Source organism: Bufo gargarizans, chromosome 1 (assembly GCF_014858855.1).
Source record: "Bufo gargarizans isolate SCDJY-AF-19 chromosome 1, ASM1485885v1, whole genome shotgun sequence".
NCBI lineage: Eukaryota > Metazoa > Chordata > Amphibia > Anura > Bufonidae > Bufo > Bufo gargarizans.
The window spans coordinates 688066589-688089071 of NC_058080.1; the positions used below are offsets into that span (position 1 = coordinate 688066589).

The 22483-nt window shown below is 46.3% G+C and overlaps 1 protein-coding gene across 1 annotated transcript; it reads right to left on the minus strand.

Moving 5' to 3' along the window:
* Positions 1–442: 442 nt before the first annotated feature.
* On the minus strand, positions 443–21248 carry TMEM267 (transmembrane protein 267). The gene is made up of 3 exons (XM_044276211.1): positions 21120–21248; positions 15035–15407; positions 443–1868 (listed from the first exon to the last, which is right to left on the minus strand). The coding sequence occupies exons 2-3, from the start codon at positions 15344–15346 to the stop codon at positions 1533–1535; spliced, it is 648 nt and encodes a 215-aa protein (XP_044132146.1). The 5' UTR covers positions 15347–15407; positions 21120–21248; the 3' UTR covers positions 443–1532.
* Between the last annotated feature and the right edge of the window lie 1235 nt (positions 21249–22483).

A 22483-nucleotide genomic window follows, 5' to 3' on the forward strand; every position in this document is an offset into this window, starting at 1 on the left:
ATTAATTATGTTTCATTGTAACTTCCTAAAGCTCTGATTTTTGTAGGCAGTCCAGCAAACCAGACGGGACCACAAGGGAGGGTGCTATTTGCTGTAAAAGTGGCATTTATTTTCCTGTGACTACTTTTACACTTGCGTTTGTTGCGGATCCGTCATGGATCCGTTCAGATAATACAACCGTCTGCATCCGTTCAGAACAGATCCGTTTGTATTACCTATAATATAGCCAAGAGGGATCCGTCTTTAACATCATTGAAAGTCAATGGAGGACGGATCCGTTTTCTATTGTGCCAGATTGTGTCATAGAAAATGGATCCGTCCCTAATGACTTACATTGTGTGTCGGAACAGATACGTTTGGCTCAGTTTTGTCAGACGGACACCAAAACGGTTCACCTCCAAAGCGGAATGGAGACTGATCGGAGGCAAACTGATGCATTCTCAGCGGATCCTTTTCCATTCAGAATGCATTCGGGCAAAACTGATCCGTTTTGGACCGCTTCTGAGAGCCCTGAACGGATCTCACAAACGGAAACCAAAACGCCAGTGTGAAAGTAGCCTTACCAGGCAAAACATGTAAATAGTGGAAAGTGTCTTATGTGCCTACTGCTGCTGTGCATGTACAAAGACATATATCTCAATCTCCTTGGTTAAAAAAATAATCCCATAATCTCAATGTGGATAAACAGAAATTACCATAGTACATCATATCTTGGAAAAGATCGCAGTAGTGCTGCGGCCTTCTCTCAGCAAACTGAGCACAGTGCCGTACATTGTATAGCGGCTATGCTTGGTATCCCAGCTCAGCTCTATTCACTTCAATGCGGCTGAGCCGAGCCTAGGCCAAGTGACCGGTTAAAGTGACTTCACACGATTTAGGCTAAGCTGAGAGAAGGCCTCTGGGAAAGGGATAGGTCCTCAGTGTAAAACTCACGGAAAACCACTATAAATGCTGCTAAGAACAGCTCAGGCAAGATGACCGCCCATAATCATGTTCAGGAAATAGAACAAAAAAAATCTACAATCAGGAAATATAATCATATTAGAAAAAAGGGATGTGTTTTACTATTAGGCTTTAACTGGCAGAAAGATATTTTGGTGACACATATACTTTAAATACTTATATATGTCTTCCAGTCCCGTGCTTAATCCCCCTCTCTATACTTTCCTAAATTAGAGGTCAGCTTAAAAATCAATGGCATTACTAAATAAATAGTGATATTCTCTTACTCCGAAATCTGATATTCAGATCCAAAATGTGGAAGTAACACCTCAGTTTCTGAAAAAAGAAAGCTCAGGTACGGTAGGTACACCTTCGTTCCCTGCAGGAATATACTGGGCAATTGTATACATAGTGTTAGTGTGCGAGTGATTGCCTCGAGTCAGCAGATACAGATTACACACTACTGTAGAACAGCTTGCATTCTGCTGATGGGACGTAACAGGAAATGCAGACCTGTAGACCACCATCATACATCTTCTGGAATGTAAACATTTTTTTTTTAAACCATCAAGATTTGTCCTCTCGTTCCTTCAGACATCGATGTGTATTCCGTGCTTCTTGGTCATCATTTCTCTCGTTCCAGTTAGGTACATGACGAGGGAGCACAGATTGGGGAGCGAAGCAGTGATCGCCACATAAAGCCAATATGGAAGCGGACCAGTCTTTCCAAATGGACACAGCCAGAGTCCATGGCGAATTCCGTCGCGGACGTGGTGGGAAGTCCAAGATATGAACAACATCCAAGGCAAGAAACACCAAGAGTCCTTCAACCTCAAAAGCTGCATGAGGAACTTCAGGGCAAGGGCCAGGATAGGAATCAAGGTTGAACAGTGGAGAGGAGGACGGTGAGGGAGGTGGAGAGCAGCCTATGGACAGAAGGAAAGAGCATCAGTAACCGCAAGCCTATAAATACAGGATCGTATAAAAGTTATCACTGTGCTTAGAATACAAATACAGGATGTACTGTAGATAAAGCTGGCCATACACAATACAATGTTTTCAGCTGATAGCTATGTCTCCTGACCCCGCTAACAAACGAGGAGCAGGGATCGAGTCTCTGCCAGCTTAGAACAGAAGAATCGGGCAGTTGAAGTTGAGATCTGCTCTTGTAGTAGTTTTAGGAGGCCCCATACATATTAGATGGTTGACTGTCCCAACCGGTCCGCCTGACATTTATCTGATGCGTTTTCCTAGGTAAGTGCCATTAACCTTAACCTATGTCAGACACACAAGAAAGGGGAGCTGGCAGTATCAGCTTTATGTTCGGTAAAGACCTTCATCACCAGTTCTCCAGTCTATGGACCAGACCAAGGGCGTAGCTATAGGGGAAGCAGGAGAAGCGGCTACTTTGGGGCCCGAACTCAGAAGGGGCCCACCCAGGAGGAGGACTAAAAGATTCTATTGTCCGGGCCCCCTCAATAGTATTATACACTGACATTATATACAGTGATACTGTAGGAAACGGATGAAGTGGCTGCCAGGCCTGGTCCGAGAGAGAGGTTTTAACTAGCTACAAGAATGGGGGTTGTGCGGAATAGGGGATTGAGAAGAAGTTGCTTGGGCATGGGGGGCATTCAAAGATTTGCTGTGAGGCCCAGTCGTTTCTAGTTACGCCACTGGACCCGCCCAAACAACTCCCTGTACATTGTATAGCAGATGTGCTTGGTATCACAGCTCAGCCCCGTTCATTTCTATGCTCCTAGGCCTTGTGACCGATGAACATGACATCACTGGCCTTGGAAATGCTGGGGCAAGCCAGAGAGCTAGTACGAGCACCGATGCCTTCTCAAACAGCTGATCGGCGGAGGTCCGAGGTGTCGGACCCCCACCGATCAGATACTGACGATCTATCCGGTCTATCAGCTAAATAGTCTCAGAAAACCTTTTTAATAAATAATAAAATGTCGCGCTGCAGCTTCCGATCATAAACTATATAATCCCTATGTCAAAACTGTAATAGAAAGGAGATTTTAGGAGCATTTTAGTTAATAAAAATGAAAACAGATGTCAGACACAGACTATTTTTCCCTTTTTCCCCCACCAGGTATAAAAAGAAATATGCAAAAAAAAAAGTAAAAAAAAATGGGCAGATTGTCACATAATAGGTGTCACAGGTGTCATCAGGACGGGGCAGACTTCTGGCATCTCATGTGGGACTGCTCGTACTTAAGGGGCTTCTGGGAAGCTGTGGTAGGGGTGCTATCCGCAATAGTCCCAAATGCAGTACCGCTGTGCCCAAAGAGTTGCTTACTCGGCATCCTAGATGAGGAAGTTTGGGGTCATCACCATAGGATTCTTCTGAGCGAAACCCTATTCTTTGCCAGGAAAGCCGTTGCCCTGAGATGGATGGATGATAGAGCACCTACACTGGGTCAATGGAAAGCGTTGGTCAATCAGGCTGTAAGCATGGAAAAGGTTGTCTATATTCACAGGAAGTGCCCACAAAAGTTTGACAGTGTGGGGTGAATGGTGTGCGTCCCCTTTGACTGTGCACAACGCTTGTATGTATTCGGTTGCCGATGTGTAGTATAATGTCTATATGCATTGAGGCACCTGCCTCTTCTACCTCGTGGTCTATAAACGACACCTGACTTGTACATCTCCTTGTTGTACCGGATCTAATGCAATACTGTCTTGTACTGCTGTGCTTGTACTATGTCCCCTGCGTGGGATTGAACCTGGATCTGCTACTTCTTTACTTGTGATAATGTAACATGCCTTTCTTGTTAAACTTCAATAAAACGAGTTTAAAAAAATAAATAAAAAAATAAAGCCCCATGTCTCAACGAACAAAAGGCACAAAAATTATCTACATAAACGAACAGAAAAAAAAGTTGCATGTACTAATAAACAGGAAACGATCTGTCAGGAATGGGATAAATGTCCCAGGTCTTGAACGGGTTAAATATTTGCTACTGTAGGGAAGAGAGAGAAAAAAAAGACACTCATTCCCGCTGATGGAGGTACTGTACCGAAATGAATCAGATATCCTCTCTGGCCGGCTACACGCACGGTTTTCTTCTTTGATCCTCTCCTCTGTTTCTATGGAAACCATCCACATGGCGCATCAGCAGGCTGCGTGTTTTCATTTTGCTACAGACGCTCAATTAACATTTCACCTCGTCTCGGCCTGACCCCGGTAAAAGGCACCCTGACAATCTGCCATCAATACATATTTTATAAGGGCAGAAAGCGGAGGTTTCCTGCAGCGTCCCGTGCGGACTACGCGGTCAGACTGCTTTTCTCATCTACTCGCTCTGTAGCCTGCGGGCTGTATAGGCGAGATCTACCAGATACAATCTTAGGCTCCATGAACACGACCTTGTCCATATTTTGGTCCGCAAACCATGGATCCGCAAACCACAGAATCTCCCGAGTGCGTTCTACCTTCTTCTTATTCTCCTCAATATATAGGACTGCTCTCGTCTGCAGTATGGACTAGAATAGGACACGTCCTATAATTTGTGGAACGGCCACACGGATCCACAATACATGGGGATGTGTGCATGCCCCCACAGAAATGAAGGGGTCAATCTGCTAGCCGCAAAAAATACGGCTGTGTGCATGAGGCCTTAGAAGAACCAGTAATCACCTGCATTCAAGAAACCAGACCAGGGGCGCACGCAAGGTTTTAGGTGTCACTGAGCCTGTACTCAACAATTTTACCTCTTAAATATTCTACATTTTTCAAACCAGCCCCTGGATCGGAATGTTTTTGTAATTGCATGTAATTAAAAATTTTGTATAGCCACAGAGTTATTCAATAAAATGTATCTGAATAGTGCCACCTGCTGTTTGTTCTTTTCCTTACGCTCTGTCCACCTCAATAAAGTGGTCACACGTGCTCAGTTCCATCTTCCACCTGCCACCAGCTGTATCTGTTGTTAGAATCTGTGACTATTACAAGGAAAGAGAGAGGACATGCCAGGTGATCGGTAGAAAGGACATACTCCCTGACCTGTGATAGATCAAGAGATGCAGCAGAAAGGACACGCCCCTGAGCTGCCAGCTCGAAATAAATCTAGCAGAGCAATGAATGGGGAGATCTGTGGATCCATGTGAGGTACAGGGCTGATTCTAGCCTTGTTAGAAAGAGATTGTCATGTACTATAAGGGGTTTCAGTTTAATTTTTTACATTAATAATGGGATAACCCCTCGAACAACCAAACCTGTTTTTTTATAGTTACATTCTGACAGCCCCACGTAAGGGCTTGTTTTACATGGAATGAGTTGACTCTTATTTTTGGGAGGCTGGATGAACAAAAGCAGCACTGTTGTTTATTATTCTTTATTTTTATGGCACTTACTATGTGGGCTACATAATGTGATCATTTATTTCAAGTCATTACATAAGCGGTGTACCAAGATGGCAGTCCTGACAACCATTGTTAGGTCCCCCCGGCTGCCATAGCACACATTGGCACACCATGACCATGTTGTGGAGGGTGGATGGTTTGGAAGAGGGAGCTCCCTCCCTCTGTCTAACCACTTAGATTCAACAGTCGTTTTTGACCGTGGCATCTAAGAGGCTAAACACCCAGCACTGGAGTTATCTCCGATCCTGTAGTCTAGCTGTTATTCACAGCCAAGCTCCAGCGGTGATGGCACAGGCACTGCTTCTGCGCCCATGTAAACACAATGACACAGGTGTACGGCTTTCTGTGGGAAATTCACCCCACTGATGAGGGGCACATATTGGAGAACCCCAAACATAATCCCAATTCCATCTATAACTTAGTAACTCTCTGCCCAGGCAGCACTGTAGCCTGCCATAGCCCAGGGTCTAGTATTCGGGATTATAGGGTATACAATTTCAGCGCAGTTCTGACACTGGTGTATTCAGGTCTAATACTCTGCTTTGTATAAGTAGAAGACGGCAGGTGACCCAAGAGGCATTGGAGAATGTGGGGAAGGATGATCAGTTAGGCGAGTATGACATATTTTTTTCATCATTTTTTATTTACTGGCCAGGCACCCCTTTAATGGTCAGTTCACTGCTTTAACATGATGACACCCCTGAGATACTCTATGATACTATTAAAGATAACTAGACATGTCTGTATTAGTAAATGATCCATGATCTGGCAATTCTGGAGCATCTGTTACAGCTGGGCATTGTGGAGTTCCTCTGTTACTCCTCTTGGAATTTATGAATTCATTAACAACTGGGTGTAACCAGTTGAGGGTGTCCTCCTGTCAGACCCTGTCTAATCAGTGTTGACAGTGCAAGACTGTGTAGGGCCAAACCTTTCCTTTGACAAGGGAAATGGTAACACCGAGTTGTCAGGGGGAATAACAGAGGAACAGTACAACATGGTCTTGCAGGAAATGATGATGCAGAATTGTTGCGTCGTGGGAAACACAAGTATTTACTGAAGCAGCCATGTCATGTAATATGCAAGAATTACTACAATTGCCTGTGATCAGCGCCCCAACCTGCTCCAGTTCTGCTCTGTAAGGCTGATATCATACATGTACGTTTTGATGCAGCTTTTTTTTTTAGCTAGGTTAGGCCTCTTTCACACGAGTGTTACGGATTCTTTCAAGGTCTGTTCAGGAAAAAAAAAAAAAACTGTCTTGTCTGCAATAGGGTTTTCTGCACTTTGGTGCTTTTTGATGCATTTTTCACGCTCATGAAAAAAAAAAAAACCCTGAAGAATAACAATCTACATCTCCTAGCAACCGACTGAAGTCCTATTCACTTCTATGGAAAAAGAGCTGCATGAAAAAACGCAGAATATAGAACAGGCTGCGATTTTTCCTGAACGCAGAAATGATGCGTGAAAACTAGGATTTAGTCCAGATGCTATGCATTTGCGTCACACATCGCACCCTGCCGGAAAACCCCTGTGGAACAAGCCTTAAGGAGTGATTTCAAAAGACAGTGGAAATACAGGTCCTTCTCAAAAAATTAGCATATTGTGATAAAGTTCATTATTTTCTGTAATGTACTGATAAACATTAGACTTTCATATATTTTAGATTCATTACACACCAACTGAAGTAGTTCAAGCCTTTTATGGTTTTAATATTGATGATTTTGGCATACAGCTCATGAAAACCCAAATTCCTATCTCAAAAAATTAGCATATCATGAAAAGGTTCTCTAAACGAGCTATTAACCTAATCATCTGAATCAACTAATTAACTCTAAACACCTGCAAAAGATTCCTGAGGCTTTTAAAAACTCCCAGCCTGGTTCATTACTCAAAACCGCAATCATGGGTAAGACTGCCGACCTGACTGCTGTCCAGAAGGCCATCATTGACACCCTCAAGCAAGAGGGTAAGACACAGAAAGAAATTTCTGAACGAATAGGCTGTTCCCAGAATGCTGTATCAAGGCACCTCAGTGGGAAGTCTGTAGGAAGGAAAAAGTGTGGCAGAAAACGCTGCACAACGACAAGAGGTGACCGGACCCTGAGGAAGATTGTGGAGAAGGACCGATTCCAGACCTTGGGGGACCTGCGAAAGCAGTGGACTGAGTCTGGAGTAGAAACATCCAGAGCCACCGTGTACAGGCGTGTGCAGGAAATGGGCTACAGGTGCCGCATTCCCCAGGTCAAGCCACTTTTGAACCAGAAACAGCGGCAGAAGCGCCTGATCTGGGCTACAGAGAAGCAGCACTGGACTGTTGCATGTCATTCGGAAATCAAGGTGCCAGAGTCTGGAGGAAGACTGGGGAGAGGGAAATGCCAAAATGCCTGAAGTCCAGTGTCAAGTACCCACAGTCAGTGATGGTCTGGGGTGCCATGTCAGCTGCTGGTGTTGGTCCACTGTGTTTTATCAAGGGCAGGGTCAATGCAGCTAGCTATCATGAGATTTTGGAGCACTTCATGCTTCCATCTGCTGAAAAGCTTTATGGAGATGAAGATTTCATTTTTCAGCACGACCTGGCACCTGCTCACAGTGCCAAAACCACTGGTAAATGGTTTACTGACCATGGGATTACTGTGCTCAATTGGCCTGCCAACTCTCCTGACCTGAACCCCATAGAGAATCTGTGGGATATTGGGAAGAGAAAGTTGGGAGACGCAAGACCCAAGACTCTGGATGAGCTTAAGGCCGCTATCGAAGCATCCTGGGCCTCCATAACACCTCAGCAGTGCCACAGGCTGATTGCCTCCATGCCACGCCGCATTGAAGCAGTCATTTCTGCAAAAGGATTCCCGACCAAGTATTGAGTGCATAACTGAACATAATTATTTGAAGGTTGACTTTTTTTGTATTAAAAACACTTTTCTTTTATTGGTCGGATGAAATATGCTAATTTTTTGAGATAGGAAATTTGGGTTTTCATGAGCTGTATGCCAAAATCATCAATATTAAAACAATAAAAGGCTTGAACTACTTCAGTTGGTGTGTAATGAATCTAAAATATATGAAAGTCTAATGTTTATCAGTACATTACAGAAAATAATGAACTTTATCACAATATGCTAATTTTTTGAGAAGGACCTGTATAAGGTAAGGACTTCTTCTCCTTCCCACTGGATCCACTGCTTACTGACACGGCATCAAAAACGGCATGTGTGTATTCGGTTTTATTTTTGCGGTTCAGGCTCTCAGAGTTAAAACGGACAAGAATATGACATGATCAATTTTTTTGCAGGACCACAAAACGGAAATACGGATGCGGACAGCACACAGCCCCACTGAAATGAATGGGTCCGCATCCGATCCACAAAATATGTGAAGCGGATGTGGACCAAACCTACGGTGGTGTGCATGAGGCCTTACTCAAAAAGCTAAAAAATACTGTAATTTCTACTATTCTCCGTGATTTCTACAAGGTGAAACAGACTCGCAGCACAGAGGTTGTGGGAACATCCATATATCACAGCTATGGAGCCAGTGACACCCTCATTACAGTCTACTGGCCTCCTGTAGTGGTGAGACATAACGAGGTGAAGGTGTGACAACAGAGTCACTAACGGGTCCTCACAGGGCACTATTCGCTTTAAATAGGTTCGCCAAGCTCAGATAACCTTTTCCGAGTGGCTAGCTAAGGTGCAACCTGTAGTTCGGGGTCCAACACTGAGCTCTCTGGGGGTTGTAATGTCCCTGTAACTGGGGTTACTATATCAGTCCCAGTTACAGGAGAAATCAGTATTAAAAAAATAAAAATAAAGTGATGTTAAATGTCCTCCAGAAGTAAAAATAAAAGTGCTTTATAAAAAATAAAAAAATTTCACATGTACAAAAGTGCCCTTTTTCCCCAATTAAGTCATTTCAAAATTGTTAAAAATAGAAGAAAAAATAAAATACGGAAAAAAGTGACATAAAAATCCATGCGGTCATTCCGCTTCAATTGGTGCGGATTTACGGGCAGATTTGATGCGGATTTTAAACTCCCCATTGAAGTGAATAGAGAAAATCCGGTCAGATTTTAAAATCTATTCCATAGGTCAAAATCCGCACAAAAAAAAATAAAAAATCTGCATCGTGTGCATGAGAAATTCAAATTCTCATAGAATACAATGTACATGACCTGCGGTGTGGATTTTCCGCACGCAATCCTGATCGTGTGCATTTACCCTAAAAACATCACCTCATCCCACAAAAAAAAACTGACCCTTACACAAGACCATAGCCAGAAATTTTGTCAAAAATATGGCTGTAAGAAAATGGCAACACAAAAACATGCTCTTAATGTGTAAAACTTAAAAAATTATAAATAGACATATTTGGTATCGCGTCTGTAACGACCGACTCTATAAAAATATCACGTGATCCACCCTGTCAGGTGAAAGTCATAAAAAAAAAAATATAAATTATGCCAACATAAAGTAGACATGGTGAATGTTAATTAATAAGTATTTTATGAGGTATCACTATGCGTCTTAAAGGCTTTCTCCGGGATTTTAATATTGATGACCTATGCTCGCCATAGATATAGCAGCAGCGAGCAGGAAGAGAGGAGGGAGACAGGAGTGGTTAAGGGGTTAATATTAGACAGATTTACTTTATGGCGCATGCACTTTTATAAGTTTGGAGTATTGTAAATTCTGCACCAAATTAATGCTAGAATTCCATCCATTTACTCCACAAATACACCAACATTTTGGCGCATTTAAAATCTGTCCCTTTCAGTGAAGCCACACCCACTTCCCATGATGTGATAGAACACTTTAGACAATTGTTATAACTCTTCCTCAAAGGGCCTCATTTATCAAAACTGCCTTAGAGTAAACCGGTCTTTGTTGCCCATAGCAACCAATCTGAGTTTACTTTTAAAGGGGTTGTCCGGGTTCAGAGCTGAACCCGGACATACCCTTATTTTCACCCCGGCAGCCCCCCTGAGCCTAGCATCGGAGCATCTCATGCTCCGATGCGCTCCAGTGCCCTGCGCTAGATCGCGCAGGGCACGGGCTCTTGTGTTTTCAATAACACACTGCCGGGCAGGTAACTTCCGCCCAGCGGTGTGTTCGGTGACGTCACCGGCTCTGAGGGGCGGGCTTTAGCTCTGCCCTAGCCGTTTTACTGGCTAGGGCAGAGCCAAATCCCGCCCATCAGTGCCGGTGACGTCACCGGGGTTCCTGTCAGCCCCATAGAGAGCCCCGGTACGTCACCGGAACTCAGAAAAATGCCTTTGCCCTGCGCAATTTAGCGCAGGGCAAAGGAGAGCATCGGAGCATGAACTGCTCCGATGCTCATGTCAGGGGGGCTGCCTGGGTGAAAATGGAGGTATGTCCGGGTCAGCTCTGAACCTGGACAACCCCTTTAACTTCTTATACCGCCATGAAAAATGAGAACTCCGATTGGTCTCAGTGCCGAATCTGCACATGTGTGTGCAGATCAGACGTTTCCTGCACTGAAACGCAGCACAAAAACTGCAGTACAGCACAAAGTGTGAACGCGGCCTTTTATTACTCCAGTATTTTTAATATGAAACAATATATTTTGCATTCTAGTATTTCGAGTACTTCCCCTTTATGTGATATGTAATATAACTCTCAACATGCCAGTCTGAAGGACAACTGAAAGCCGCACTCACAAATAAAATTCCAGACGCCTTTTCTATCAAATATTCAGCAGCTTTGAGGAAAGATGACCTATTTCTGACGACTGAACATCCAGGCTGCAAAAACAAAACCTAAGTCGTCTCATTGCTGCAAGTACGCAGTGGGGTCAGCATTTATTTAGAAATGTACAGTGGCGTAACTAGGAATGACTGGGCCCCACAACAAGTTTTTTAATGACCCCCCCCCCCAAGCGACTCAGACAAGGCCCGGCAGCAGCTCAGTCCGTTTCCTACAGTGTCTGTAGATAATGTCATTGTATAATACTGTTGAGGGGGCTCTGAAAATAAAATCTTTTAGTCCTCCTCCTGGGTGGGCCCCTTAGCGGCTGCTTCCCCTATAGCTACACCCCTACAAATGGACTATTATTTCATATATGCGATATAGGTCAGAGAACTCCACAGGAGGTCCTGGCGAAGAAGGCCATTTGCACAAAATTTCTCACCTCCATTCAGACAGCACGGATCCGGCAGGGGGAAGCCATGAGCCCTAATCGGTTTTGTGACTCATTTGCTTCCAGCCCCAGAAGAGGGGGAGTGGGAAGAGGCCGGGAGGGGCCGGCTACAGGTCAAAAGGCTTGTGCCAGCAAGCGGGCGAGTCTTTTCTCTAAAGGGGGGGGGGGGGGGTCACATCGTGCCATGTGTTTAGAGGGACCTGCAAACTGCTGACATCACTGCCTCCCATGTGACTACAGCTAAGAACTCATCACAACCCAAAGGACTCATATGCCTGGTGAACTGACTTTTGCTCTGCTCCCTGGTTGTACCCCATCATCTGTATTTGTAACCTCAGACCACTGTATATATTCTTTGTGTGTATAGTGTTATGTCTAGTGAGCCCTTAAGGCAATTAAATATATAATTAAATCTTTCGCTGTTCTGGCATTTCGATCACGAATCCCCACGTCCGTGTTTCAGCCTAGTTATACGCTACTGCGGGTTGGTTTCTCACCCTATATAATTAAAGGGGTTGTATCATCTCAGACAATGGGGTAATATCGCTAGGATACGCCCCCATTATCTTATCGGTGGGGGTCCCAGCGGTGGGACGCGCACCTATATCGGGAACGGAGCCCCGCAAAGTGGTGACTGGAGGACTCCAGTCCGGCCACCACAGAGCGCTCTCTACCCATAGACGTGAATGGGAACGGGCTTATATCAAACGAGAAGCTGGTGGCAGTCTTCCCGGGCTGAGGAAGCGCTGTTTCACTCCCTCAGATTGTTGCCCTTCTGTGCCCGTGTGGACAGGAGAGGTTTGTGAACACTGTACCAAGCTGACCTTACCTGCTCCTCAGGGATGGCGTAACGTCATGCCTTGGTAACAAGTGACTATACCGTATCTCGCTGGCTCTACGTATTTGACGTCCGGTGGCAGCAAGGTGCGGTATTCGTCACACCCCCGCTTCTTCCTTCCAGTGCAGAGAAGGGTGACCCGTCATGTGTCACCACATAGACCTCCTTATTTTATGGCATATATGAGATGTCCTGCTGTCCTGAAGATGTTCTGATCGGTGGTCATGCCGTTTGCCAATGGCTCGCAAGCTTTTTTACTGGCCATGATGGTTCAGGTGTGGGCTCTATCCTGCTACTTAAAGGGGTTGTCCCACGAAAAATATTCAGCAGTTTTCAAACCAGCAGCTGGATCTGAATACTTTTGTAATTGCGTGTAATAAAAATTTTTGTATAGCCCAAGAGTTATTCAGTAAAATATATCTGTATAGCGCCACCTGCTGTTTGCTTTGTTTCTTATTCCTCTGTCCACCTCGCTATGGTGGATGCTCAGTTCCATCTTTCAACTTCCTTGAGAGTTGCAGCAGAAAGAACACACCCATTTGGCTGTCATCTTGATATAAATGTAGCAGAGCAATGAATAGGGAGACCTCTGGATCTATGTGAGGTACAGGGCTGGTTCTAGCTTTGTTAGAAAGTGATAGTCATGTTCTATTTTTACATCAATCATGGGATAGCCCCTGGAGCCATACATATTAAATATCAACAGAATCAGACAATTATTATGTATGAGGGTCTCCCAACTGTCACCGAAGACTACAGATAGCTTTGGGCTGAACACTTGTCAAACTATCTTAACAGCCCCATTCACTTAAGGGCGTTGTCTTACTTCAGTAAATGGCATTTATCATGTAGAGAAAGTTAATATACAAGCCACTTACTAATGTATTGTGATTGGCCATATTGCCTCCTTTGCTGGCTAGATTCATTTTTCCATCACATTATACACTGCTTGTTTCCATGGTTATGACCACCCAGCAATCCAGCAGAGGTGGCCATGCTTACACACTATTGGAAAAGCACCAGCTTAGGTGTACTCCCACGGTCCCAGCCACCAGAGAGGCTGGCACTTTACTTTGCAAGCATGACCACCACTGCTGGATTGCAGGGTGGTCGCAATCATGGAAACAAGCAATTTATAATGTGATGGAAAAATGAATCTGGCCAGCAAAAGAGGTAATATGGACAATCACAATACATTAGTAAGTGCCTTGTTTTAACATTCTCGACATGATAAATGCCATTTTCTGAAGTGAAACAAAACCTTTAAGTGCAATGCCAGACACACCCCATGCACAGATGAGGAGGTGTTCCTGGAAGAAAGCAGCCATGTTTTTATAATCCTTACAACCCATGCAATCGTACAGAAGCCTCCAAGATACAAGGTGCAGGAGACTTCTGTAACAGGTAACCCCCAAAATACAAGGTGTAGAAGATTTATGTAACAGGTAACCTCCAAAATACAAGGTGCAGGAGACTTCTGTAACAGGTAACCTCCAAGATACAAGGTGCAGGAGACTTCTGTAACAGGTAACCCCCAAAATACGAGGTGCAGGAGACTTCTGTAACAGGTAACCTCCAAAATACAAGGTGCAGGAGACTTCTGTAACAGGTAACCTCCAAAAAACAAGGTGTAGAAGATTTATGTAACAGGTGACCTTCCAGGGGTTTTAATGTTCACAATGAATCAGTAGTTAGGATTTTCTTTAGCCTAGTTCACACAAACGGTTTTTTTTTGCGAGTGTATGGGCCGTTTTTTTGTGTTCCGTATACGGAACCATTCATTTCAATGGTTCCGCAAAAAAAACGGAATGTACTCCGTATGCATTCCATTTCTGCATTTCCGTTTTTCCGTTCCGTTGAAAGATAGAACATGTCCTGTATTTGGCCGCAAATCACATTCCGTGGCTCCATTCAAGTCAATGGGTCCGCAAAAAAAGGAACACATACGGAAATGCATCCGTATGTCTTCCGTATCCGTTCCATTTTTTCTGAACCATCTATTGAAAATGTTATGCCCAGCCCAATTTTGTCTATGTAATTACTGTATACTGTACATGGCATACGGAAAAAACGAAACGGAAAAACAGAAACACAATGGAACTCAAAAACGGAACAACGGATCCGTGAAAAACGGACCGCAAAAAACTATAAAAGCCATACGTTCGTGTGAACTAGGCCTTAGGCCCCATGCACACTGCCGTGTTTCACAGCCGTGTGCGGGCCGTGGAACCGCGGCCTGGATCCCTCCTGAGAGCAGGAGCGCACGGCGTCACTGGTTGCTATGACGCCGTGCGCTCCCTGCTGCCGCCGCAATACAGTAATGCACTGGTATGATCTATACCAGTGTATTACTGTACTGTGCCGGCAGCAGGGAGCGCACGGCGTCATAGCAACCAGTGACGCCGTGCGCTCCTGCTCTCAGGAGGGATCCAGGCCGCGGTAACACGGCCCGCACACGGCTGTGAACAACGGCCGTGTGCATGGGGCCTTACTCTGGGAAAGGATTAAAATCACCACCCTAGCCCTATATCTAAATCACTTGGTCAAGGTAGAGTTTGTTGAAGCTCCTCCTGGCACGCAGCATGACGGCACATATCTGGTCGTCCCTTAGCTAGCCCCCCGATATCTACCAACAACATATAATATGTCTAGGATGGATTTGCGCATTACTGTGTGCTCAGGGAGGTAATATTTTATTTAAGTCATGGAGTCACTGACCTTTAATGAGAAGGAGTCGGCAATGAAGAAGTGGTCCAAGTCTATGATACAGGCAAAGAATCCAGCAAGAATAACTTCACAGAAGTCACTTCTCTTCCGGAGGCCAACGACGATGGCCCACGACCACATGCCAATCACACCATGGGTTGCGCTGTCGGACATGGCTCGAAGCCAATCATTTTGCTGGATGAAAGGCGCTTGCTGCACTTTGTCTGCCAAGAAGCAGAAGACGCCCAACCCTAGACTGGAGGCCACGGACGCAGTGCTGATTGTCTGGAGGAGAGCATCGGCCTTCTCCATCTCTGAAGCCATTGCGACTTACAAGGCACTAAAACTCCAAGACGCCAGCAGCCCATCTCAACACCGGTTCATTCTGCAAAACACAAAGATTTTGTAAGCGGTAAAGTCCTGCGAGTCCTGACGAATGTCTCATTAATGCAGAATTTCTCACCAAATTACTAATCAAGGAGCTTGTATCTGCCTATACAGGTTTGTTGATCACAGCCGTGTTACACGTGTTCATGCTTATGACATATGGACACAGCACGTGTGCCATGTTATTATCTGCCTGCCAATTTCTGCAGGCTTTCCTTGCGGCTCATCATTTCCATTTTCAGTACTTAGATACTGATGACCTCAGGATAGGTCATCAGTATCAGATTAGTAGGGGTCTGACACCTGGCTCCCCCACAGATCAGCTGTTTTGGGCAGGCACTGGAAACACTACAGTAGACGGAACAGGTGGCGCAAGGTTCTGTCCACCGTCTAGTGCCCACACCAGGGTACTGCAGCCCAGCTCCTATTCAAGTGAACGGTTGCTGAGCTGCAGCCTTCTGTCTACTCTATCGTTTCAGGCACCTGCCCCAAACAGTTGAATGGCAGGGGTGCCAAGTTGGCAGACCCCTACTAATCTCATACTGGTGACCTACCCTGAGTATAGGCCAATAGTATTTAAGTTCTAGGAACCCTCTTTAAAAGGGTTTTCCCACGGAAAATGCAGTTTCCAAACCAGCACCTGGATCTGAATACATTTGTAATTGCATGTATTTAAAAATTTTGTAAAGCCGCTGAGCTATTCACTATCTGTTTAGCGCCACCTGCCCTTTTTTTTCTAAATTATTTGTGAAAGTGGTTGCCACGTACCAGATTAGGTCTGATTTTCATTCTTTACATTAAAGGGGTAATATCGCTGTCTTATCGGTGCGGGTCCCAGCAGTGGGACGCGCACCTATATCGGGACCGGAGCCCCGCAAAGTGGTGACTGGAGGACTCCGGTCCGGCCACCATAGAGCGCTCTCTACCCATAGACGTGAATGGGAACGTACCGCACATGCTCGCCCACCGCTCCCATTCACTTCTATGGGCCTGGTGGAAATCGCCGAGCCAGAACTTGACTATTTTTAGCGACCCCATAGAAAATGAATGGAGGGCAGCTGCGCATGCGCAGGGCGCTCTCCACCACTTTCGGGGCTCCCCCACAGCTGGGACCTGCACCTATCAGACAATGGGGGCATATCCAAACTGTGGAGCAGCCTACGCCAGGTCGGCGCCGTCGTACATTGTAGAGCAGTCTCTACCTGTGCCGAAGTGTGACAGGTCACGTCTGTATGAACACGTCACGTCTGTACATGGCACATACAGTAAACCGCACTTCTGTATAGGAGAGCAATATTGTTACTGAGCAAATTACCGTAATATAGCACAACAGCAGATTACCTAACCAGCGGCACAATGCTATATCTCATGCAGCGGGAGGACTTCCAGCACAGACGCCACAATCTATAAGAAATCGCTATTTTACCGTATGCAGTCATGTGAAGAATAAGTAAAAAGACAGGACAAAAAAAATGTTCCTTCCAGGTTTCTACTGAAGGTCAAAAATAGAAGGAGGCAGCAAATTCCCACAGCGCCCCGAGTCATTGTGCTGTGAAGTAGGAGCGGGAAAGGTTAGTAAGAAATAGCCGTTTATAGCACCAACGCCGCTCTGACCTAAATCCGCCATATAGGTAAATTAACGTCAACCCCTACCTTATTATAATGATTATACACTCAGCAGAGCATCATTCAACTTAACGGGGACCTCTTACTACAGAGAATGCTTAAAGGGAGTCCGTCACCTACTTTTAGCGCTCTAGACCGCTCATATTGTGTTTTTGCGCAGTTCCCCCTCATTTAAACAGTACCTTTATTGTATATGTCTCATGTAGAGAAGATGAAAAAACAAGTTTATAATGATATGCTAATTAGGTCTCACAAGTTCCCAGGGGCGGCGTTATGGCCGCTAGTCTCCAGGCCCCTCGCTGATGTGCCCGCCTAACCACTCCCCTTGCAGTCCTCTGACCCGCCCTGCCCTCCTAGTTCGGCGGTGGACAGCGCGCGCTCGAGATCTCAGAGGCAGAGGAGGATGACGAACGAGGATGGCAGGGTGGCAGACAACTGCAAGCGGAGAGGTTGGGTGGGCACATTGGCGAGAGGCCTGGGCACTTGTGGCCATAACACCACCCCTGGGCACTAGGGCTGCAACGAGTACTCAATTAAATCGAGTAACTTGACACAAAAAAATCCTTGAAGCAAATTTTTTGCATCGAGGATTCGTTTGTGTCACGTGACAATGGAGCGGGAGTGAAGAGCTTGCTATTACTCCTGCTCCGTGGTCTCCCGCTGGCCCGCAATACTCACCTTTCCAGCAGGGGGCCTCCAGACACTCCACAGCACGCCCATAGTCCCGCGCTGCACTGACCTCCTGACGTACACACGCCATGACCTGACCCACTGTGTGACCTCAGGCCCAGAGCAGCGCGGAACGATGGAGTGTCGGCGGCGCCCCTGCTGGAAAGGTAAGTTGTGACAGCTAGGGGGTGGGGGCGCAACTATGGCCGGGAGCCCAGCGGCATAGCAACCAATGATGCTGTGCACTCCGGGTGTCAGGAGGAGGGCAGGCTGCATGGACGGGCACAGCTCTGGGTGCTGGGACAGAAGCTGTGTGTGGTAGCGGCAGCGCCAGATTGCAGGAGGCCTGTCCTCGAGATCCCAGGATAATACAAGAAAGGAAGTAAAGGTGCCCAGAAATGGTGCCAGCCAGGGTGCCCCAAAAAAATAAAAAAGAAAGGGCGTCAGAGTGCTTCTATGACTATATGACTAGTGCCAGTTTGTGTCACCATAAATGATGGCAGCTAGAGCAGCCACCTGTATAGTGCCAACCAGACTGCTTCCATGAATGGCTCCAACCAGAGAATCACAGAGAATAGTTCCAGTCAAAAGGCCACCAGGAACAGCTGATGGCACGGGGGGATAGTGGAGCTGATGGCACTGGGGGATAGTGGAGCTGATGGCACTGGGGGGAGCGGAGCTGATGGCACTGGGGGGGGGGAGATGATGGCACTGGGGGGAACGGAGCTGATGGCACGGGGGGGGGAGATGATGGCACTGGGGGGAACGGAGCTGATGGCACAGGGGGGAACGAAGGCTGTTGGGGACTGATGGCAGGGGGTCTGATGAGTTTTTATAAAGGAAAACAGTCAATTCATTTTTTCTTATTAGAGTACTCGATTAATCGTAAAAATAAATCGGTAGAATACTCGATTTCTAAAATAATCATTTACTGCAGCCCTACTGGGCAAACCTAATTAGCATATGGTTATAAGCTCGTTTTTTAAGCTTCTCTACATGAGACATATACAATAAAGGTACTGTTTAAATGAGGGGGAACTGCGCAATAACGAGATATGAGCGCTAAAAGTAGGTGACAGACTTTTCCATCCTATTGTTTGCATAGACACATAGCTGTGGTTCACCCGATTAAAACGCGTTTTTTGTTTTGTTGATCCAATGCTCCTTTCCTGAGTTGTGATACTTTTGTTTTAATATGCAAATTAGGACTTTGGTGCAATGAGGGCAACACTATTGCTCTTGTTGCATCCAAGCGCCACTCATTTCTCTGGCCAGACTCTCCCTGGCTGCTTTTTGCCACTGCCTGGCCCTGTCAATCAAAACAGCGAGGGAGGGGCTGGCCACAGAGAGGAGCAGAGCTTGGGTGCAACAAAAGCCAGAGTGACGCCCTGATTGCACCAAAGGCTTAGAGATGTCCAGTTCTTGAACAAATCGTTCTTTTGAATCAATTCCTTTCACTGAACTGGAGGAGTCGATTCATCTGACTGAGCGGATCCAGCGCAGTGTGAGGTTAGCAGGTCTTGTGTAACATGATCCTAGAGTAAAGGCTGGGCCCCCCCGACCCACCTGGTCTGCAACAATTTTAGTTATATTAATTACCCCTCCGGTCCTGAGTTTTCCCCCCTGGGCTTCTGTTCACTTGCTTGTCAGCCGACTCAGCAAGTGAATCGAAGATTCGATTAATGAATCGGTTCTTTTGAATGAACCGATTCATTTAAAAGATTCAAACTTCCCATCACTACAAAGGCTTCATTTGCATATTTAAAAAATACATCATAACTCGGCAATGGAGCCTCAGATCAACAAAAGAAAAACAGCATTTTAATCAGGTGAACCCCAGCTAGGTGTCTGTGCAAACAGCTGGAAAGGGAGGACGCTGGTGGCAGATGCCCTTTAACAAAGAAGTGATCATTACTTACCTAGCAGATCCAGGGACATAGCTATAGGGGAAACGGCTACTTTGGGGCCCGAACTCGGTAGGAGCCCACCCAGGGGGAGGAGTAAAAGATTTTATTGTCAGGGCCCCCTCAGCAGTATTATACAATGACATTATATACAGTGACATTTAGGAAACGGCCGGGCCTCGTCTGAGAGAACGATCTTGACTAGCCACAGGAGTCGGGGTTGCGGTGGGGCCTGTCATTTCTAGCTATGCACTGAGCAGATCCCATGCCTCCACTCTGGTTCTGGATCGGAGGGCTATGGTATCTGGATTGAAAGGGGCTATGGAAGATAAATTAAAAGGGATTCTGTCACCTCTTTTTACCCTATAGAGATGCGGACATACACGGCTAGATCGCCGCTAGCATGTCCGCAATATACCTGTCCCATATCTCTGAGTGGTTTTATTGAGTGTAAAAAATGATTTTATATATATGTAAATCAGCCTGGTAAGGAGCCCAAGGGGCTGCACTAAGCGCTCTGGAGCCCAGCCATGCCCGCCTGTGAAGGAGCCCAGCATCGCCTGTATCCACGAGTCTCCTCCTTGCTCACAAAGTCAAATCGCCGTAATCTCGCGATGGGCGAACTCGCGCATGCGCAGTGCCGACAGTGTTCTTTCCCTGTGCTGCCTCAGGGAAGGAACTGCGCATGCGCAAGATGAGATTATGGCGATCTGACTTCAGTGAGCAGGAGGAGATTCGTGGATGCAGGCGGTGCTGGGCTCCTTCACAGGGGGGCATGGATGGGCTCCAGAACGCTTAGTGCAGCCCCTCGGGCTCCTTACCAGGCTGATTTACATATATATAAAATATGGGACTGGTATATTGCGGACATGCTAGCGGCGATCTAGCTGTGCATGTCCGCATCTCTACAGGGTAAAAAGAGGTGACAGAATCCCTTTAAAGTTTTTTTTTTTTTACTATTTTAACAGGCTCCTGTGAGTTTGCAACAATAAAAAAATGATAATTCGGACAGCCCTGTTAATGATCAGCAGAGCGCTCCCGATCACAGAGAGAAATGCGCAGCGGACTGCTTCTCCGTCTTCCCAATGTCCTCCTTACACTCACGAGTCCAGGCAGGACACGGCCGATCCTGAGGTCAGACCATCAAACACTAAGTCCCGGAGTACCCCTTTAATATCTAGAGGGAACATACATTATATCTTGTCATTTATGTCCATCTAACTTCATTACAATCCATACCTGACATGAGATTTACATTGACTTCTATGGTTGCATGGCCAGACCTGCACCCTGTCATCCTGCACCTCAAGGGTTAATGCCTGCTAGCTTCTCTTTTCCATGACTATTGAAGATGTCCCTTGACACTTGAAATTGAATCCCAAACCCTGGGGACCCAGATAATTGCGGAGATGACTGTGGCTGCAGTCCCCGGATAGGAGCACAGCCTTGCTGGGACGTGTAGTGCTACACCCAGCCTGGCTAATGGCTCCTGTGGCGCAGTTGCTCCTTACCTCCACCCCTCCATAGGACAGCGCCCTCCACAGTCCGGATGCAGCGGTGACGGCGGTCTGTGTACTGCAGGGAACGTCGGCTCACTCTGCACCTGCCCGCTGCTTCCGGGACTCTGAGCTGTAAGCGCTGAGGGGGCCGGTCCCAGAAAACAGGCACTGATTGGCTGTCGCTGCCGTACTCGGATATGTGATTGGCTAAGACGCGCCAGTGACCAGCTCCCATGTCACTGCAGAGCGCAGCTGTCACTGGTGGTGCTGCCCAGAGTACACAGCGGCGATACCGGAGCGTCCAAGGTGTAGCAAATGTGAACACGAGCTGACGAGCTGCGCATCTGCCCGGCAAATAGGCAGCCTGTCAGTAATCGTTATTAATCTAGTTTCTCAAAACCTTATATAGTTTATAGAAAAAAAAAAAACAAATCTGATGTACATAAAGCTTAGTCATGGTGTAATACGAAATGAGAAGAGTTTTGATTACATTGCTCAACGTTTTCAAGACCTCTGCTTGCTGTCATGCACTGGAAACATCTAGTAGGCCAGGAAGGCTTTGCATGTAAGAATTTCAACCTGTATTCACCTGTTTACCACATATTACTGCCATTTTATCATTGCTGCCTGCCTCTCAGGAGCCATCATTTATTTATTTTTTTCTCCATTGATAGCGGCGAGAGCTTGTTTTTGGGTGGAGCTGTAATTTTTCAACAGCACCATTTTGGGGTGCATATATTTTATTGATTAGTTTTGATAAATGTAGGAGCGGATTAAAGGGCTTTTTTGGTCTCCCTAAAATCCTTATGCTGCGATTTCTCAATATATATACCGTAGCTATTACTCTGTTTGGTTCAGTAGTTCTATAAAAAAACAGACTTTTATATTATGCAAATTACCTCTCTAGCAGCAGGTAGGGCGGCTACCTGCTGCTAGCAGCCGCATCCTCCATTCATAATGACGCCCCCTCCTCATGTTGATTGACAGGGCCAGCGGACGCACTCGTCCTCTGACTGGCCCTGTCTGCGTTTTAAATCTCGCGCCGGTCTTCAGTTGGCGCAGGCGCACTGAGTGGAGGACGCTCGCTCGGCCGCTCCATCCAGGGCCGGCTCCAGGTTCATGTGGGCCCTTGGGCGATAAATCCCAGTGGGCCCCCATGAGGCATTTTTTTACAATGACATGTCCCCCTGTGGCTTCCACACGGTATAATGACCCCCAGTGGCCCCTATACAGTATAATGACTACTAGTGGCCCTTCACACAGTATAATGAACCCCCAATTCCCCCCCCCCCCCACTGTATTATGACCACCTGTGGCCCTGCATTCAGAATAATAACCCCCAGTCGCCCCCATACTGTATGGAGGGGGCTCTGGGG

What these genes read in the sequence shown, in the direction of transcription:
- TMEM267 (XM_044276211.1), bottom strand. Translation starts at nt 15,346, where the DNA reads ATGGCTTCAGAGATGGAGAAGGCCGATGCTCTCCTCCAGACAATCAGC. An exon ending in CCGACTCCTTCTCATTAAAG is followed by an intron (nt 1,869 to 15,034) that starts GTCAGTGACTCC and finishes TTCTGTCCATAG; the next exon opens with GCTGCTCTCCACCTCCCTCA.